The sequence below is a fragment of the Coenobita brevimanus genome, chromosome 59 (genome assembly GCF_032717465.1).
Source record: "Coenobita brevimanus isolate Jiangsu-jjx chromosome 59, ASM3271746v2, whole genome shotgun sequence".
Classification (NCBI taxonomy): domain Eukaryota; kingdom Metazoa; phylum Arthropoda; class Malacostraca; order Decapoda; family Coenobitidae; genus Coenobita; species Coenobita brevimanus.
This window is the reverse complement of record NC_137012.1, coordinates 878820-894414: the sequence shown is the minus strand read 5'-3', so window position 1 is coordinate 894414 and position 15595 is coordinate 878820. Positions and strand designations below refer to the sequence as shown.

Here is a 15595-nt window from a genome sequence, read left to right as displayed (position 1 = left end):
ATCTTCTACCAAAACAAATGACATTAAAACATCCTCAGTAATATCATAAAACCAGCGTGCATGAGATGGGCTGGGCATGTATTCAATTCAGATGGCAGGTATTAACATCAACGAGGTGACATGTGAAGATGTGTAGCACGTAAATGGAATGCTGGACCTTGGGGAATGTTAAATCAAGCTTTGGCCCATGATTTAAAAAAGGAAAAAACAAAAGGGGGGTAACACCTCACTTTACATTTTGACTTTTCCCTCTATTACATCATTTTTACTCTCTGCTTAATACTCATTTCTTTTTTTCATCACTGCAGAGAAACAAAGGGAGGTGCAGCACAAGGGCTTGAAAGTAAATGCAAATAAAACAAAAGTGATGGTATCTAGGGCTGATGGCAGTAATGTCAAAGAAGAGGGAGAGTGGCCATGTCCAGTTTGCCACAAGGGCATGAGATGTAATTCCATCTAGTGCAGCAGTTGTGATAAGTGGCTGCATAGATGTACAGTAGTGGTATTAGAGGCAGACTGCGAGATAATTCTGATTTTGTATGCAATGTGTCGGGGAGAGCATGTGGAGATTGTCAGGTGTGAAAAGATTGATCTTGCTAGTGAGTTACGTGGAAGAGTTTTGTTATTTGACAGACATGTTACGTGCAGGAGGTGGGGCTGGAGCTAGCTCTGTGATTAGAGCGAGGAGTGGCTGGAAGAAGTTCAGGGAGCTGTTGCCTTTCCTGACATTGAAAGGGCTCTCCTCCATACTAAGGGATCTTTGTATGCAGCATGTGTTAGGAATGTAATACTGTATGGTAGTGAGACATGGGCTGTAAAAGAAGAGGATACCTGTATGCTCAAATGGACAGAAATGGCAGTGATTAGGTGGGCGTGTGGTGCATCCTTGAATGCAAGGCCTAGGGGGAGCTAGATTTATGACTGAATAATTGAGAGGGAGGATGTTACTGTAGTGTATTGGTGTTATGATGAGGAGGAGTAAATTGTCATGGTTTGGGCATGTGGAGAGGATGGGGGATGACAACTGGGTGCAGAAAGTGAGAAGTGTAAATGTTGGGAGTAGGGTTGCAAGAGGCAGACCAAAAAAGACCCGGGACAAGGTCGCTGAATGTGACCTCAGGGATAAGGGACTCGATGGACAGGCTGCCTGAGATCAAGCAGCATGGAGAGCCGCCATTAGGTGCCCAAGGCTGATGCATGCAAGCATGTTGGAGCTTTTATAACTATAAGAACAAACAAAACTTATTTCAGCATCTTTTTTCAGTACTACTACTTCCATGACTCTTTTTACCTATGTCACTACTAAACCTGGCATCACCCCTAAATCATCATTACCAACCTGGCCTCTTTTTTCCTACCTCAGGATGGGGTGAGATAGTAAGGTCCAGAAACAAGGACGGATAAAGCACAAAAAAGGGAAACTATGAACACCATGCTCACTGAACAGAAAAGACATTAATTCGTGCACCACTCAAACCCCCCAGAAGCCTGGCTTTACTTCACAGTTGCAGTCTTTATATTATAGGACAAAAAAATTTACCACCCATACAGTATACGATACCAGAGAACTTACAATACAAATTTTACACGAAAAAAACAAAAAACAAATGCATATCAACCTCTGGGTGTTCGTGCGGTGAACTCTTGGTCAAAATAGAATGTGTCATCTGCTTTGGCCACAGCTGGTTTGAAGGGCGGCTCAATCTCTTTGTTGTATAATTTGTTCCAATCAATACACGCGAAGAATGAATGCCTTTTTAGTTCCTCTACCCCATCAGGACCTGCAGGAAAAGTTAACAAAATTAGAACACATCCAGAAATATAAGGAACTTACTGAGGATTTTTGTTTTTTATCATTAATATCATCCTAACTCTAACTACCAAAATTACGAGATGATTTTTTTTTTTTTTTTTAGGTCAATAATATTATCGCCATCATCACCTAAAGATGGGGTGAGTTAGGATCCAAAAACAAAGAAACAGAAAGTTTGCCTGGTGGAATGAGCTACACAATTATTCACACACATCTTTCAAGCACCATGAATTTTAGTTCTCCCTCACAAGTTGAAGCATCTGTACAAATTATTCTTTAAATATTTACTTCTGAAATATACTTCACATACACCTGCATGACAGAAGCTTTCTCTTGACTGTAAAGTTAAAAGGGAGGGCCAAACCCTTGTTTTGCACTTTCATCCAGTCAACTCAGTCCCCTCTCAGTCCCCCCATGGCCTTATTAACTTCATTGCCCAGTTTGGTGTCATGCTCATTTATCACATCCATCCACTTCTGCTTGGCCTTCTATGCCTCCTCCAACCTTCACACCAACTCACATACTGTACAGCATTTCACCTGCTTGGCTATAGCCATTCTCACTGTTTGACCACACCACCATGTGGATGCCATACAACACTTAATAGATTTCCTTGATTACATCTTTTGCAAATCACTATTTTTCCTAATCCTATCCACTCTGTGTAAACCACACACACTGCCCAACACTTCCTCTGCAGCACTTGCTTTTGACTTTTCACATTCTCACCAGTTTCTCACAAGTCTCATACTTGTAACTTAAACTATGCAGATTCATCCATCCATCCAGAATCCAATCCTATGTTGTCTCATGAGGAGCGTATGAACCCAGAGATAGGCAGGTTGGTCCGAACATTTAAGATGTGAGTGAAACTGTGCAGTTACATCATCACCCAAAAGTGGCACTACATCGAGTGAGTGGATGGTGAGCGCCCCCACCTACCCCTATTCCAACACTGACATTAAATTATTTACTTTGACATCCATCTACTTTTACACATCTCACTACCACCACAAAATCTCATTACACCATTCATTACCCGTCACTATCACATACTGAAAGACTGACGAAGAGAGTATATGTGAGTGAGGTGGAGGGGGAAAGAGGGAGGGGGAGGCCGAGGATGAGATGGAGGGATGGGGTGGAGAGGTATATGAGAGAGGGGGGTGTGAGCTGGGAGCAGGGGAGTGAAATGGCGGGGGACAGGGCGACTTGGAGGCGATTTGTTTGTGGCCACCCCAAACGGGATTGAGGCGTCTGGCAATAGATAGATAGATAGATCACATACTGCACAACTATCCATAATCCTTCTCTGTTAAAACTGTCATACGCTTTGTCCAGATTCTAATGACATACAGCATAAATACCTTACAGTCTTCCTTACATGCTTTCTCCACTGTCTTACTGCGACTATCCAAACCACAAATCCTTGATCACTCCTAAAACCACCCTCTTTATCGCTCATGAGACATTCCGATAATATGTTCCTTTTATCTATCCATTCCCAGACGCCCCAATCCCGTAAGGGGTAACCACAAACAAATCGCCTCCATGTAGCCCTGTCCCCCGCCATTTTGCTGCCCTCCCCCACAACTCACACCCCCCTCACTCATATACTTCCTCACTCCATCTCTCCATCTCATCCTCAGCTTCCCCTTCCCTCTCCCCACCCCCTCCATCTCACTCACATACACTCTCCTCATTATTCTCTTGCTCTCCATCCTCTCCACATGGCCAAACTACCTCAATATATTTCTCTAACACTTTCTATCATATCCACACCACACTGCTACCTCACTTCGACATTTGTCAGTTTGTCTGTCTATGTAACTCCACATGCTCCTCTCAAATAACTCATTCCACTGCTCTCACTCTTGACTTGTGTCCTTCCAACTAAGCCCAAGCTTAGCTTCCATACATTAGAGTTGGTATCACAATACTGCACTATCAAGCAGCGACTTTTTAGCTTCCATGCTCACTTCCCTATTTCTTGTCACAGCTTTCAAAGAACCAGCAACCTTTCTTCCCTGTGGTACCCTTTCAAACACTTCAACTTCCAAACTTCCATCCTTACTCATCACGCTACCCAAGAACTTCAATAAATTCACATTTTCCACTTCTGCATCATCCAACTTCACTGTACATTCACTGACTTTGTTTCTCTCAGAGACCATAACTTTACTCTTCCCTACATACACCCTTAGATTCCATTTCTTACACACTCTCCCAAACTCATTCACCAAGCCTTGCAGTTCCCATTCTTCTTCACTTTACAATACAGTATAGTATCATCTGCAAACAACAGTACAAGGAGTTTCCAGACGCTGCCCACTCTAATTAGGGTCACTCCAACATCCACTGCCCTACCTTGTATCTCTTTTATAACCCCATCCATATACAGATTGAACAACACGACACATCCCTGTTTCAATCCAACATTCAGATAGTAAAATTAACTCGGTTCACTATCCACACACACTGTTGCCTTAGCTTCCTTATACACACTCTCACAGCATTCAACAGCATCCCATTAATTGTAAATACTCTTAATATTTTCCACATTCTTTGTCTATTCACTGTCATATGCTTTCTCCAGATCCATGAATGCCACATAGAGCTTCTTTCCCTTCTCTGGAAACTTTTCCACTACAGACCTAAGGATGAAACTCTCATCTACACAAACTTTTCCCTTCCTAAAACCTCCCTGTTCTTCTCCACCTTTCTCTATACTTATTCTTCCATGATCTTTCCCCATCATACCTGGCAAACTTACACCATGATAATTTCTGCCCTCCCTTTGGTTCCCTTCACTTATGTATCAGGGCATAAGCACAGTCTGTTTTCAATGTCACAATTTCTTCTTCATTTTACATTGGCCTAGAGTTGCCATTTCTCCATCTTGAATACCCAGTTGTAACAAGAACTTAACACTCAAATATAATAGGCTGCTGGACACAATGATGTGCTAAACAAAGGATGCAGAGTTGCATTTTTTCCCCCTGCTACTGAGGTACATGAAGCAAGCTTTGAAAGGGGAAAAAAAATCTGGGACAAGTTATATTGATTAAAGTATAGTAAATTCCATTCCTCCAGTGTCGCTGTTGCATTTCCTATAAACAGGTGACTCCACTCTCCCATCTTCTGAATACAGTCATTGATTCCTATTTCCTTACTGTATATAGTACTGTATTCATAATTTCTTAATCGATACTCTATGCTTAAAACTTAAATGTCCCATTTCCCAGTTACTTATATTAACTATGGATACAGAGACTGTCAGCCTATCTGCTAACAAATGTTTCTTTAATGACTCCATCCACTTCTTTAATTCATCCAACCATACACCAACAAATTCATTCACTGGGCTGTCAGGAATGTAGGGGCCTCAGTCTAGGCTCCTTAGTCATGATATTTAACCCTTTCAACCTGATGGCATTTTATTCTTACTACTTTCAAATGCTTTTGTTCAGTTTAGGAGAGCCTTTTTGAACTGGAGGGATGATACAACTTTTAACCAACTCACGCACAGAGATCTGTGCTGAACCGAATGAAAACATTTGTATTCAGCAAAAATAATGTGATAAAAAGGCAACACTGGAGTGAAGAGGTCAGGGTAATAATGCATCATTGGACTGAAGGGGTTAGGGTAAGAAGGCATCATTGGAGTGAAGGGGTTTGGGTAAGAGTGATCAGTCATTCAGTAAACCCCAACCAACACTTCTCCGTAAACCGTTATTAGCCACACCTAACTGGACTGCCTTAACCCTTCTGGAATGCACCATATCTTGACTCCCCTCCCCCTATCCCCTTTGTTACTGTACAATGATTAGCTTTGGAGTGACTGTGTCTTCTGTGGGTTAAAAATAATCTCCAATCACACTTTGTCAATCTGATATTTCTTGAATACTCTAACTGTGCTACTACGAAGTCATTTTATTTGGCTTATCTTTTATGGTTTAAATAGTCCAAAACTAATTAATTAAAACCTAACCTCTTGAATCCAGTGATGCATTTTTTTTTTAGCTTATTTTTACTCTCTACAGAGAACTTTACCAAATTCAATAAAAACCTCATACAATATATAGTATTTAAAATGCTAATGAAGGCTGCATTTCAAGAAAATAAAACATAAAGCTATGTAAAATCACGTGAAGGTTGCATGAATGAAATAAAAACTAAATCACTGGAGTGAAGTGTTTGAGTTGAAATAAAAACTAAATCACTGGAATGAAGTGTTTGAGTTGAACCCAAATGGAATATCATATTACACTGCTGGTCCTGCACTTCACCTACCTGCCCCTAATCTGTTGGCTGGGTTTCTTTTGAACAGTGCCCGTAACAATGACTGAGCCTCTGGACTGAGGTATGGTGGCATGCCCAGCTTAGCTTTCAATATCAAGGTCATTGTTTCTTTTCGGTTGGCACCTTGGAATGGTAGCGCTCCAGTTAGCATCTCAAACTGTGGGAAAGAAACTATATTAAATTTTCTGCAATCTGTCAAATACAGAACCAAAGACAACAGCTTAGCAAGGTATCAAATAAAATTACTGAAAAGCTAATTCTGTAAAATGAGTATAGTAATGTCAAGGTTTACTAAAACTGGAAAGGTACTACAGTGGTCCCCTGGTTTTCGTGCACTTGGTTATAGAGGTTTTTGTTATCAGTGCTCATGCATTGTCTCCTCTCTGTTGACAGCATGTGGTTCACAAGTCCCTCCCTCCAGTGGTTCTTCTGCCTGCTCAGTGCTACCATGGCCGATCGTAACCCTCCTAAGCTTACAACTTCTTCAAGGAAGGGTTGTTTCCGTTCGCTGGTGACCAGTTTGATGCAGGTTTGGGGGTCAGCAGGGCAACTTTTCTACAATGACAGACTTGTAAGTAATTTTTCCCGTAAAATTAGTTTTTTCTAAATCACGAAATTCTCAAATTGCGGCATATGCCCAGTCTCATAAGACGACGATTTAGGAGATTCCACTGTATGAGTAAAAAATGCGGTTATGTCCCGCAAGGACATAACCTGATTTCAGTGAGGGTCTTGTATGTGAGAAGTTGAAGTAGGTCATCATGAGGATTACTAGTGGGGGAATCTTCACTGATGATGTGGGATGCAGTTTGTACATCACACACTTCCCTTCCACTGAGGGGTTACGGTGTTGCCCCTAATCATACGAGTTTTGTTGAAGCTTGCAGGGGTTTGCAACTGTATGACCTCATGATGCGAGTGGATGGTGAGCCAAGTGAGTTCTTTGATCTCAATGTGGGACTGAAACAGGGGTGTGTAATGTCTCCATGGCTGTTTAATATATATATGGATGGGGTCGTAAAGGAGGTACAAGGTAGGGCAGTGGATGTGGGGTTGGCCCTAATGAATGAGGGTGAGATTTGGAAGCTTCCGGTGTTGCTGTTTGCTGATGATACAGTCTTGTTGAGTGAAGATGAATGGGAGTTGCAAGGTTTGGTGAATGAATTTGGGACAGTGTGTAGGAGGAGGAAGCTGAAAGTTAATGTAAACAAAAGTAAAGTTATGGTGTTTGAGAGGAATGAAGTCACAGAGTGTGAAGTGAGGTTGGATGGTGAGGATATGGAGAATGTGAGTGCATTCAAGTACTTGGGTAGTGTGATGAGTAAGGATGGAACTTTGGGGGATGAAGTACGTGAAAGGGTACAGCAGGGAAGGAAGGTTGTTGGCACACTGAAAGCAGTGATGAGAAATAGGGAGGTGAGTATGGAAGTTAAGAAGTCACTGCATGATGGTATTGTGATCCCTACCCTGACGTATGGAAGCGAGGCGTGGACCTTGCAAGAGGGGAACAAGTCAAGAGTGAGAGCAGTGGAAATGAGTTACTTGAGAGGAGCATGTGGAGTGACATGGAGGGACAGGTTGACGAATGAAGAAGTGAAGGAACGTTGTGGGGTAGATGTGGATGTGGTTGAAAAGATTAGGAGAAATACACTGAGGTGGTTTGGACATGTGGAGAGGATGGAGAATGAAAGACTGACTAAGAGGGTGTATGTAGGTGAGGTGGAGGGAGGGAGAGGGAGGGGTAGACCGAGGATGAGGTGGAGGGATGGAGTTGAGAGGTATATGAGGGAGGGGGGGGTGAGTTGGGGGGAGGGGAGTCAAATGGTGGGTGACAGAGTGACTTGGAGGCGTTTTGTCTGCGGCCACCCTTTGCGGGATTAGGGCGTCGGGCTATAGATAGATATAGATAGATAGATAGATGACCTTACTGACAGCAAACAGAGGCCTCTGGGTAGGATAAGCACACTTGATCCTTCAATCACTAGCATGTATTCCAACTCACTAAGGCCAGGCAGCTATCATGGTCACCCTGCTAAACATTTTCTGCCTAAGGTACCACAATGTGTTAGCTATTTTGTCCACTTTACACCAAAGAAGCAACTTTTTTTTTTCCCCCCCCTCCCCTTTCCAGGTCATTTTCCTTCAGTGTGTTCTTCATCATATTTAGTCGGGTGAAGGCAGCTCCACATGACAGAGATGTCATAATGATACAGTAGACTGATTTTCTTGGCAACAGACAGAGCCCTTTGTTAGATTTTGTCATGGCAATGGCCAGAAAACATTTTCAGTAGTGGCTGTCTGGACAGGATTGTCTAGGTGATGGCTACATCCTAGGTCTTGTGACTATCACTGAGAAACTTACATGCAATAGCCATCACTTGAGATAGTACAGGTAATCAGATGATGATAGTGTGCAACATAATGATAGCACATATTTTACTTTTTTTGTAACTACCAACAGTTCAGCTGTAGAACTCTGTGGTAACACTTTTGTGTTAACCAATGAACTAATACTGTCAATCTTATCATATCTGACACTGTAGATGATGCATTTGTGATGAGAACATACCCCCATAATTGGCTGTGAATACCTTGGGGGGAAAAATATACTGTATATATTTATGAGGGTTACAGCAGCTGCCATCATGAAGGTAAGTAATATTATGAGGAAAGAGTAACTGCTCTGTAAGATATCTGTGGTATAACCTCTAAAGTGTTAATAATACTGGGCAGCAGCAAACAGCTGAGCATCAGTACTGTATAAACATTATGAAAGGCTTTTGTATACTGATTTGACTTTTTTTTTTTTCTTTCTTTTTCTTGGAACAGTAACAGAAGCATAAAGTAACACTTTTATTTTGCATTAATGTAGAAACAAATTTGAAATGCTTGGGACCAAAGGCTTTATGGAAAATAGAATATTTTGTAAAGTAGAATCATAATGGTAACTATACCTGTAATGTAAAAAAAAAAACTACAATACAGTACCACAAACAGTACATGAAATACAGTATCTTACTGTAGCCTATATCATTTGTTGTTATACTTCTATCTATCTATTGCCAGACGCCTCAATCCCATTTGGGGTGGCCACAAACAAATCTCCTCCAAGTTGCCCTGTCCCCCGCCATTTCACTGCCCTGCTTCCAACTCACACCCCCCTCTCTCATATACCTCTCCACCCCATCCCTCCATCTCATCCTTGGCCTCCCCCTCCCTCTTCCCGCCTCCACCTCACTCACATACACTCTCTTCATCAGTCTTTCACCCTCCATCCTCTCCACATGGCCAAACCACTTCAGTGTGTTCCTCATAACGCTTCCTATCACATCCACATCCACACCACAACGCTCCTTTATATCCTCATTCGTCAGCCTGTCTCTCCATGTGACACCACAGGCTCCTCTTAAATAACTCATTTCCACTGCTCTCACTCTTGACTTGTGTCCTTCCAACAACGTCCAAGCTTCGCTTCCGTTTCCGTATGTTAGAGTTGGTATCACAATACTGTCATGTAGTAACTTTTTCACTTCCATGCTCACTTCCCTGTTTCTTATCACTGCTTTCAAAGAACCAGCAACCTTTCTTCCCTGCTGTACCCTTTCAAGCACTTCACCCTCCAAACCTCCATCCTTACTCATCACACTACCCAAGTACTTAAACGTACTCACATTTTCCAATTCCTCACCATCCAACCTCGCTGTACATTCACTGACTTCACCTCTCTCAAAGACCATCACTTTACTCTTCCCTACATTCACCTTTAGATTCCGTTTCTTACACACTCTCCCAAACTCATCCACCAAGCCTTGCAGCTCCCCTTCGTCTTCACTCAACAACACAGTATCATCTGCAAACAACAGTACAGGGAGTTTCCAAACACTATCCTCTCTCACCAGGGCCACTCCAACATCCACTACCCTGCCTTGTACCTCTTTTATTACCCCATCCATGTACTTGTCCACAAATAAATTTTGTCTTCAAACATGCACTGACTGTATGATGACAGACAATGCCTCCTTCGTGCATGAAAAAGTGATGTTTTTTGGAAATCAGATGTTCAAATTTGGGACGTTTTTATGTATTTTAAATACAGTACAGTATTGTACATGGTAACTAATAATATTAAACAACATTCCTGCCACATTTTGATACGGTAATTCTTAGTAAAACATCCATCCATCCATCCATTATCCAATCCTACATTGCCCCATGAGGAGCGTAGGAGTCCGGGGCTAAGCAGTTGGTCCCGACATTTAAGATGAGAGTGACCAGCCTCACTCATCTCTGAGTGGCATTACATGAGCAATCAACCCCAACCACCCCTTGAATATAAACCTTCACTGGTTCAATCCGATTGGAGCGCAATAATTACTCACTAAACCACCAGGCGCCATAATTTGGTTATATGGTTACCACCCAGTGTAGTAAATGGTTTCCTGGTGTACAGGAAACCATTTGGCTTGTCACTCAGTGTAGAGTTTAAACCCAATATTTCTGTTTTCAGATATCCAGTTCCTTACATATGCCTCCAGTTCTGGCCAGTTTCCTGCATGCAGCTCACGTCATGCTTCTGGTAGTCAGCAGTTAGATGCTGCTGCTCTTACTTCTTCCACTTTGACATTTTTGTAGAAGGTAGTGGTACAGTCTGGGACAAAATTTTACTTAATTTTTCATCTCTGTTACTTTTCATAATCATCTGCTGGCTAATACTGTACTGCAAAACATAAGAGGCTTGGTAAGTTTTTGTGCCGATACATGACTTTCTGTGATATTACGCATCAAGGAGGAATGTGACAGCCATGCCCTAAATATGAGGTACAAACAATAGAACAGTATGCCAACTTTTCTTCCTGACTGTACAAAGTGCCCGCTACACTTTACTACTGTGTTCTGGTGGAAGGTGATGGTGGTATTTATCCACTCCCTTCATGTAGTGCTGCCTATTTCTTTCCTCCTTTTTCTCCTACTATCTGAGTATTACCTTCTCTCTTCCTCCTCTTCCCTTTCCTTCCTTTCACATTTTATTATTCTTTCCACTTCAGGTGGCTCTAAATTGAGTGACAAGACTAATGGTTTCCTGTAACCCACGAAACCATTTACTATGCTGGGTGGTAACCATATAGCCAGATTACAGGGCAACATGGAGCCTACTGTGGTGCCTCTGTTAACTGGGTGGAGATATGCAAATGAAACATCCACCCAGGAGCCAATCCTCCACATCATTCCCTGCGCCTCACTTTGGCAGTGTGCTGTCATTTGCAGAGGAACATCAGTTCACTGCACAGGACAACCCTGCATGGGTGGCTGCTTGCCTGTGATTGATGGGCCTGCTCAGGCAGACAGACTGGGGTTAATCAACAACTACAACTGCTGTATTCTTTAGCATATTGTATGATTACTGACTTACCTAACCCTGTTTAAATGCATTCTTTTCTCAGCGTCCATATTATTTGGTGTTAAAGTTGGCTGCTTGGTTGTGATCTAGCGTAAAACTTTTACAGTGCTTTATACACCAGTTTGAAAGTGCAAATGAAGCAACAATCTGAGGCTGATTTGTAGTTCTGTACTATCAGAGTGAAAATAGCAATACACTATATATATATATATATATATATATATATATATATATATATATATCTGCTTAGTCACTGTTCGTTTCTATTCTGCTTGTTGGATACATAACATTCATCCATTCATCACCCAATACTTTGCCACCCTATCAGGAGCATAGAGGCCTGGGGCTAAGCTACTCATTCCCAAAACAATGGCAAAGATAACCGGCCTCACTTGCACCTGAATGGCATCAGGCGAGCAATAAACTCCAACTACCCCTCCAATACAAATCCCTGATGGCCTCATCTGGCTGATGGACCTTAACCCAATAAACCACAAGTAATCATTTGTTTTATATGATTAACATCCAGCATTGTAAATGGCTTTCAAGGTTACAATAAACCATTTGGCTTGTCATTCAGTGTGGAGTTACCCGAAGGCAACACTACTTCAAGTGAGTGGATGGTGTGTGTCCCAACCTCCCTCATGAAAGAGTCCATAACCAATTCATAATTTTCAGCAGTTTACATAAATTCAACAGAAATTAATATACTCACTTCAGTGGTACACTATCAAGTTAATCTTTTCTCGGTGTTATGAACCTGAAGAGTGGTGGGAGACTAAGTGACAATTCAACAAAACCAAGAATTAGAGAAAAATGAACATTATTCCTAATTATATGATCAGAATACAAAATGCATGACTCACCAATAATACCCCAAAGGACCACCAGTCTGCGGCTGTTGTGTGTCCTCTCCGATTGACTACTTCTGGTGCCATATATTCAACCGTGCCACAAAAACTGTATGCCTTCTGATCATCTAGCGCCTCCTTGCACAGGCCAAAGTCCGTTAGTGAGATGTGTCCCTCTGCATCAAGGAGGATGCTGCATTGGGAGAAAAATTTGGTAGTCAAAGAACCAGAAAGGACATTTCAAACCAAGTACAGTACAGGACAATACATGGTTAGCAGAGAAAATAGAAAAAAATTTATAAACAAATACAGATATGGAATATATGTAAACAACTACAGATTGAAGAGGATAAGCAACGAGGACGGGCACTGAAGGCACTGAGTGTAAAGATGTGCATAGTCTGGACATGCAGAGAACATGAGGGTAACTGTGTGAAGCAGTGCAAACTTGAAGGTGGAAAATTCTGCCCCATCAGGCAGATAATGTAAAATGTGGGAAGAAATTCTGAGAAGGGACCTCCTGACTAGGGAACTTTATTGGAATATTGGAGGAAGCTGTACAGCTTCAATACTAGCCATTAGAAACGAATGAATGCACGCACGCATGCACACACACACACACACACACAAACACAAAGGAACATTAGCATACAAAATGTACGTATGATATGTACTTGTGAGGTCTGTGCAGAAAGACACCACACTTTTAATTGCGTACCAATAGGCCAGCATAGTGTGATCGCGACAGGAGCACTGTGTTGCAGCAACTTTCAGCTTTAACGCTAGCTGCATCACACTACGTCACTTAGTCATCGAGGTACATGTATTTGGGCGAACATCAGTTTAGTGCACCTGGTGAAATTATTTCTATCATCTGAAATTGGCGACTTTCCAATGTGGATTTCAACTTTGGGAACAAAAGAAGATCACATGGGCCTAATCCAGAGAGTAGTGCAGCTGGGGGACAACAGTTATCTTTTGCTTTGTCAAAAGGTCACAGATAAGGAGCGACACATGAGCAAGTGTACTGTCATGGTGCAGCATCCAGGTTTTGTCCGTCCATGCCTCAGGCCTCTTCCTTCATACTGCCTCCCTCAAACACTTCAGGGAATCCAAGTAAAATTCTGTTGATTTGTCTGACCATGTGAAACAAACTCATGATCAATCACGGACTTCCAATAAAAAACAATCAACATCACATTCACATCACAGCGACTCTGACATGTCTTTTTTTTTTTTTGGTCGTGGTGATGATGACTACCATTTTGTTTCAACATTATAGCCATACACCCAAGTTTCATCACCCGGTACGACATTTTTCAGGAAGTTTTACTCAGCATCTGAACAATTAAACTGCCCCTGACTGACTGTGACATGGTTCTCTTCTTGATCATCAGTCAGCAGACTCAGCAAAGATTTCGTGGCAACACGATGCTCCTTCAGTTTCTCGATTAAAGTCATGCGCCACAAACTTTTGCAGATGCCTACTTCTTCACAATTTCACAGACAGTCAGGTGACAATTTTCACAGATCGCAGAACGCGTTTTCTCAACATGATCATCATCTCTTGCGTGGAAGACCATCCACATGTGGGATCGTCTTCGGTGGATGTTCTTCCTGATCTAAGCACTGGAACCAATTGTGACATTGCATACGGCTCACACAATCCTTCCCATTAGTCTGTTACAACACCTGAAAAGTCTCCATAAAAGATTTTCCCAATATGAAACAGAAGTTCAAGCAAACGTACTGCTCTTCAAGATCCTTCATTGTTCACTTTGCAACAAATCACCAAGTGAGCTAAACACACGTTCACCCAAGTGCTTGTACCTTGATGACTAAGTGACACTCCATGACATTTTTTTTTTTTATGCGAGGAAGAAGAAACCAAAGGCCATGAGCCCGCAGTAACAGTTCTCTCCAAGAGAAAAACAAAATACAACAGAGAGCCAAATTCAAGATCCGATCATTTTGAGATGCCTGGACACACTGCGTCTGAAAGACTGTAGATCATAGGCAGCAGGAAATACAGACAGAGGGAGACTGTTCCAGAGTTGACCTGTTGCATAAATGAAAGACTGGGAGTAACGGTTAACTCTTGCATTAGAGAGTTGGACAGAAAAGGGATGAGAGTTTGCTGCCAGACGGGTGCTACGTGCCCGTCGTAGAGGTGGAGGAATGCAAGCAGACAGTTCAGAGGAGCAGTGACCATTAAAGTAGCGACAGAAGAGAGATAAAGATGCAACAGTGCGGCGAAGAGACAGAGGTTGAAGGGAGTCAGTAAGAGGAGGAGAGTTAATGAGACGAAAAGCCTTTGACTCCACTCTATTGAGAAGAGCTGTATGTGGGGAGCCTCCCCACACATGAGAGTTGTACTCCACACAGGGCGGATAAAACCCCTGTATAGAGTCACAATTGTGCAGGGGTAAAGAAAGAGCGGAGTCGGCTTAGCACACCCAATCTCTTGGAAGCAGATTTTACAAGAGATGTAATATGATCTTTCCAAGATAAGTCCCGAGTAAATGAAACCCCAAGCATATTCAAAGATGATGCAGGATTAAGCTGAATATTATCAAACATTAGTGGGTATACCTGTGGAAGATTTTGTCGGGTTGATAGGTGTAAGGACTGAGTCTTTGATGCATTAAAAACAACCATATTATTTTTACCCCAGTCAGAGATGTGAGCCAAGTCTGACATTAGGTGTGCCATAGCCTCATCCCTTGTTTGTTGAAGTAACTGTTGAGATGGGCGTTGCGGGAACCGAATGGAAAGGTGAAGGGTGGAGTCATCAGTGTATGAGTGGATAGGGTTAGATGTACAGCTTAGAAGATCATTGATGAATAAAAGGAAGAGAGTTGGTGATAGGACAGAGCCCTGAGGAACACCACTGTTGATAGATCTAGGAGAAGAAAGATGGCTGTCTACAACAGCGGCTATAGAACGACCAGAAAGGAAGCTATAGATGAAGGCACAGAGAGAAGGATAGAAACCGTAGGAGGGCAGTTTGGAAATTAAAGATTTATGCAAGACTCGATCGAAAGCCTTTGAGATGTCAAGTGCAATGGCAAAGCTTTCGCCAAAGTCCCGAAAGGAGGATGACCAAGAGTCTGAAAGGTAGGTGAGAAGATCGCCAGTGGAGCATCCCTGACGGAACCCATACTGACGATCGGAAAGAAGGTTGTGATAGGAAAGATGCCTTAAAATTTTTCTATTGAGAATTGACTCGGA

General features: G+C 42.2%; 1 protein-coding gene across 1 annotated transcript in view; it reads right to left on the bottom strand.

Annotated features, from left to right (window-relative positions):
- LOC145402843 (ribosomal protein S6 kinase alpha-2-like) overlaps positions 1–15595 on the bottom strand; it is a 148911-nt gene that overhangs the window by 81232 nt on the left and 52084 nt on the right. Inside the window, exons 6-8 of the mRNA XM_080274756.1 lie at positions 12380–12557; positions 6107–6272; positions 1620–1781 (exon numbers count right to left, since the gene is read on the bottom strand). Coding sequence (XP_080130882.1) covers positions 1620–1781; positions 6107–6272; positions 12380–12557 — 506 coding nt within the window. The remainder of the gene's footprint in view (positions 1–1619; positions 1782–6106; positions 6273–12379; positions 12558–15595) is intronic.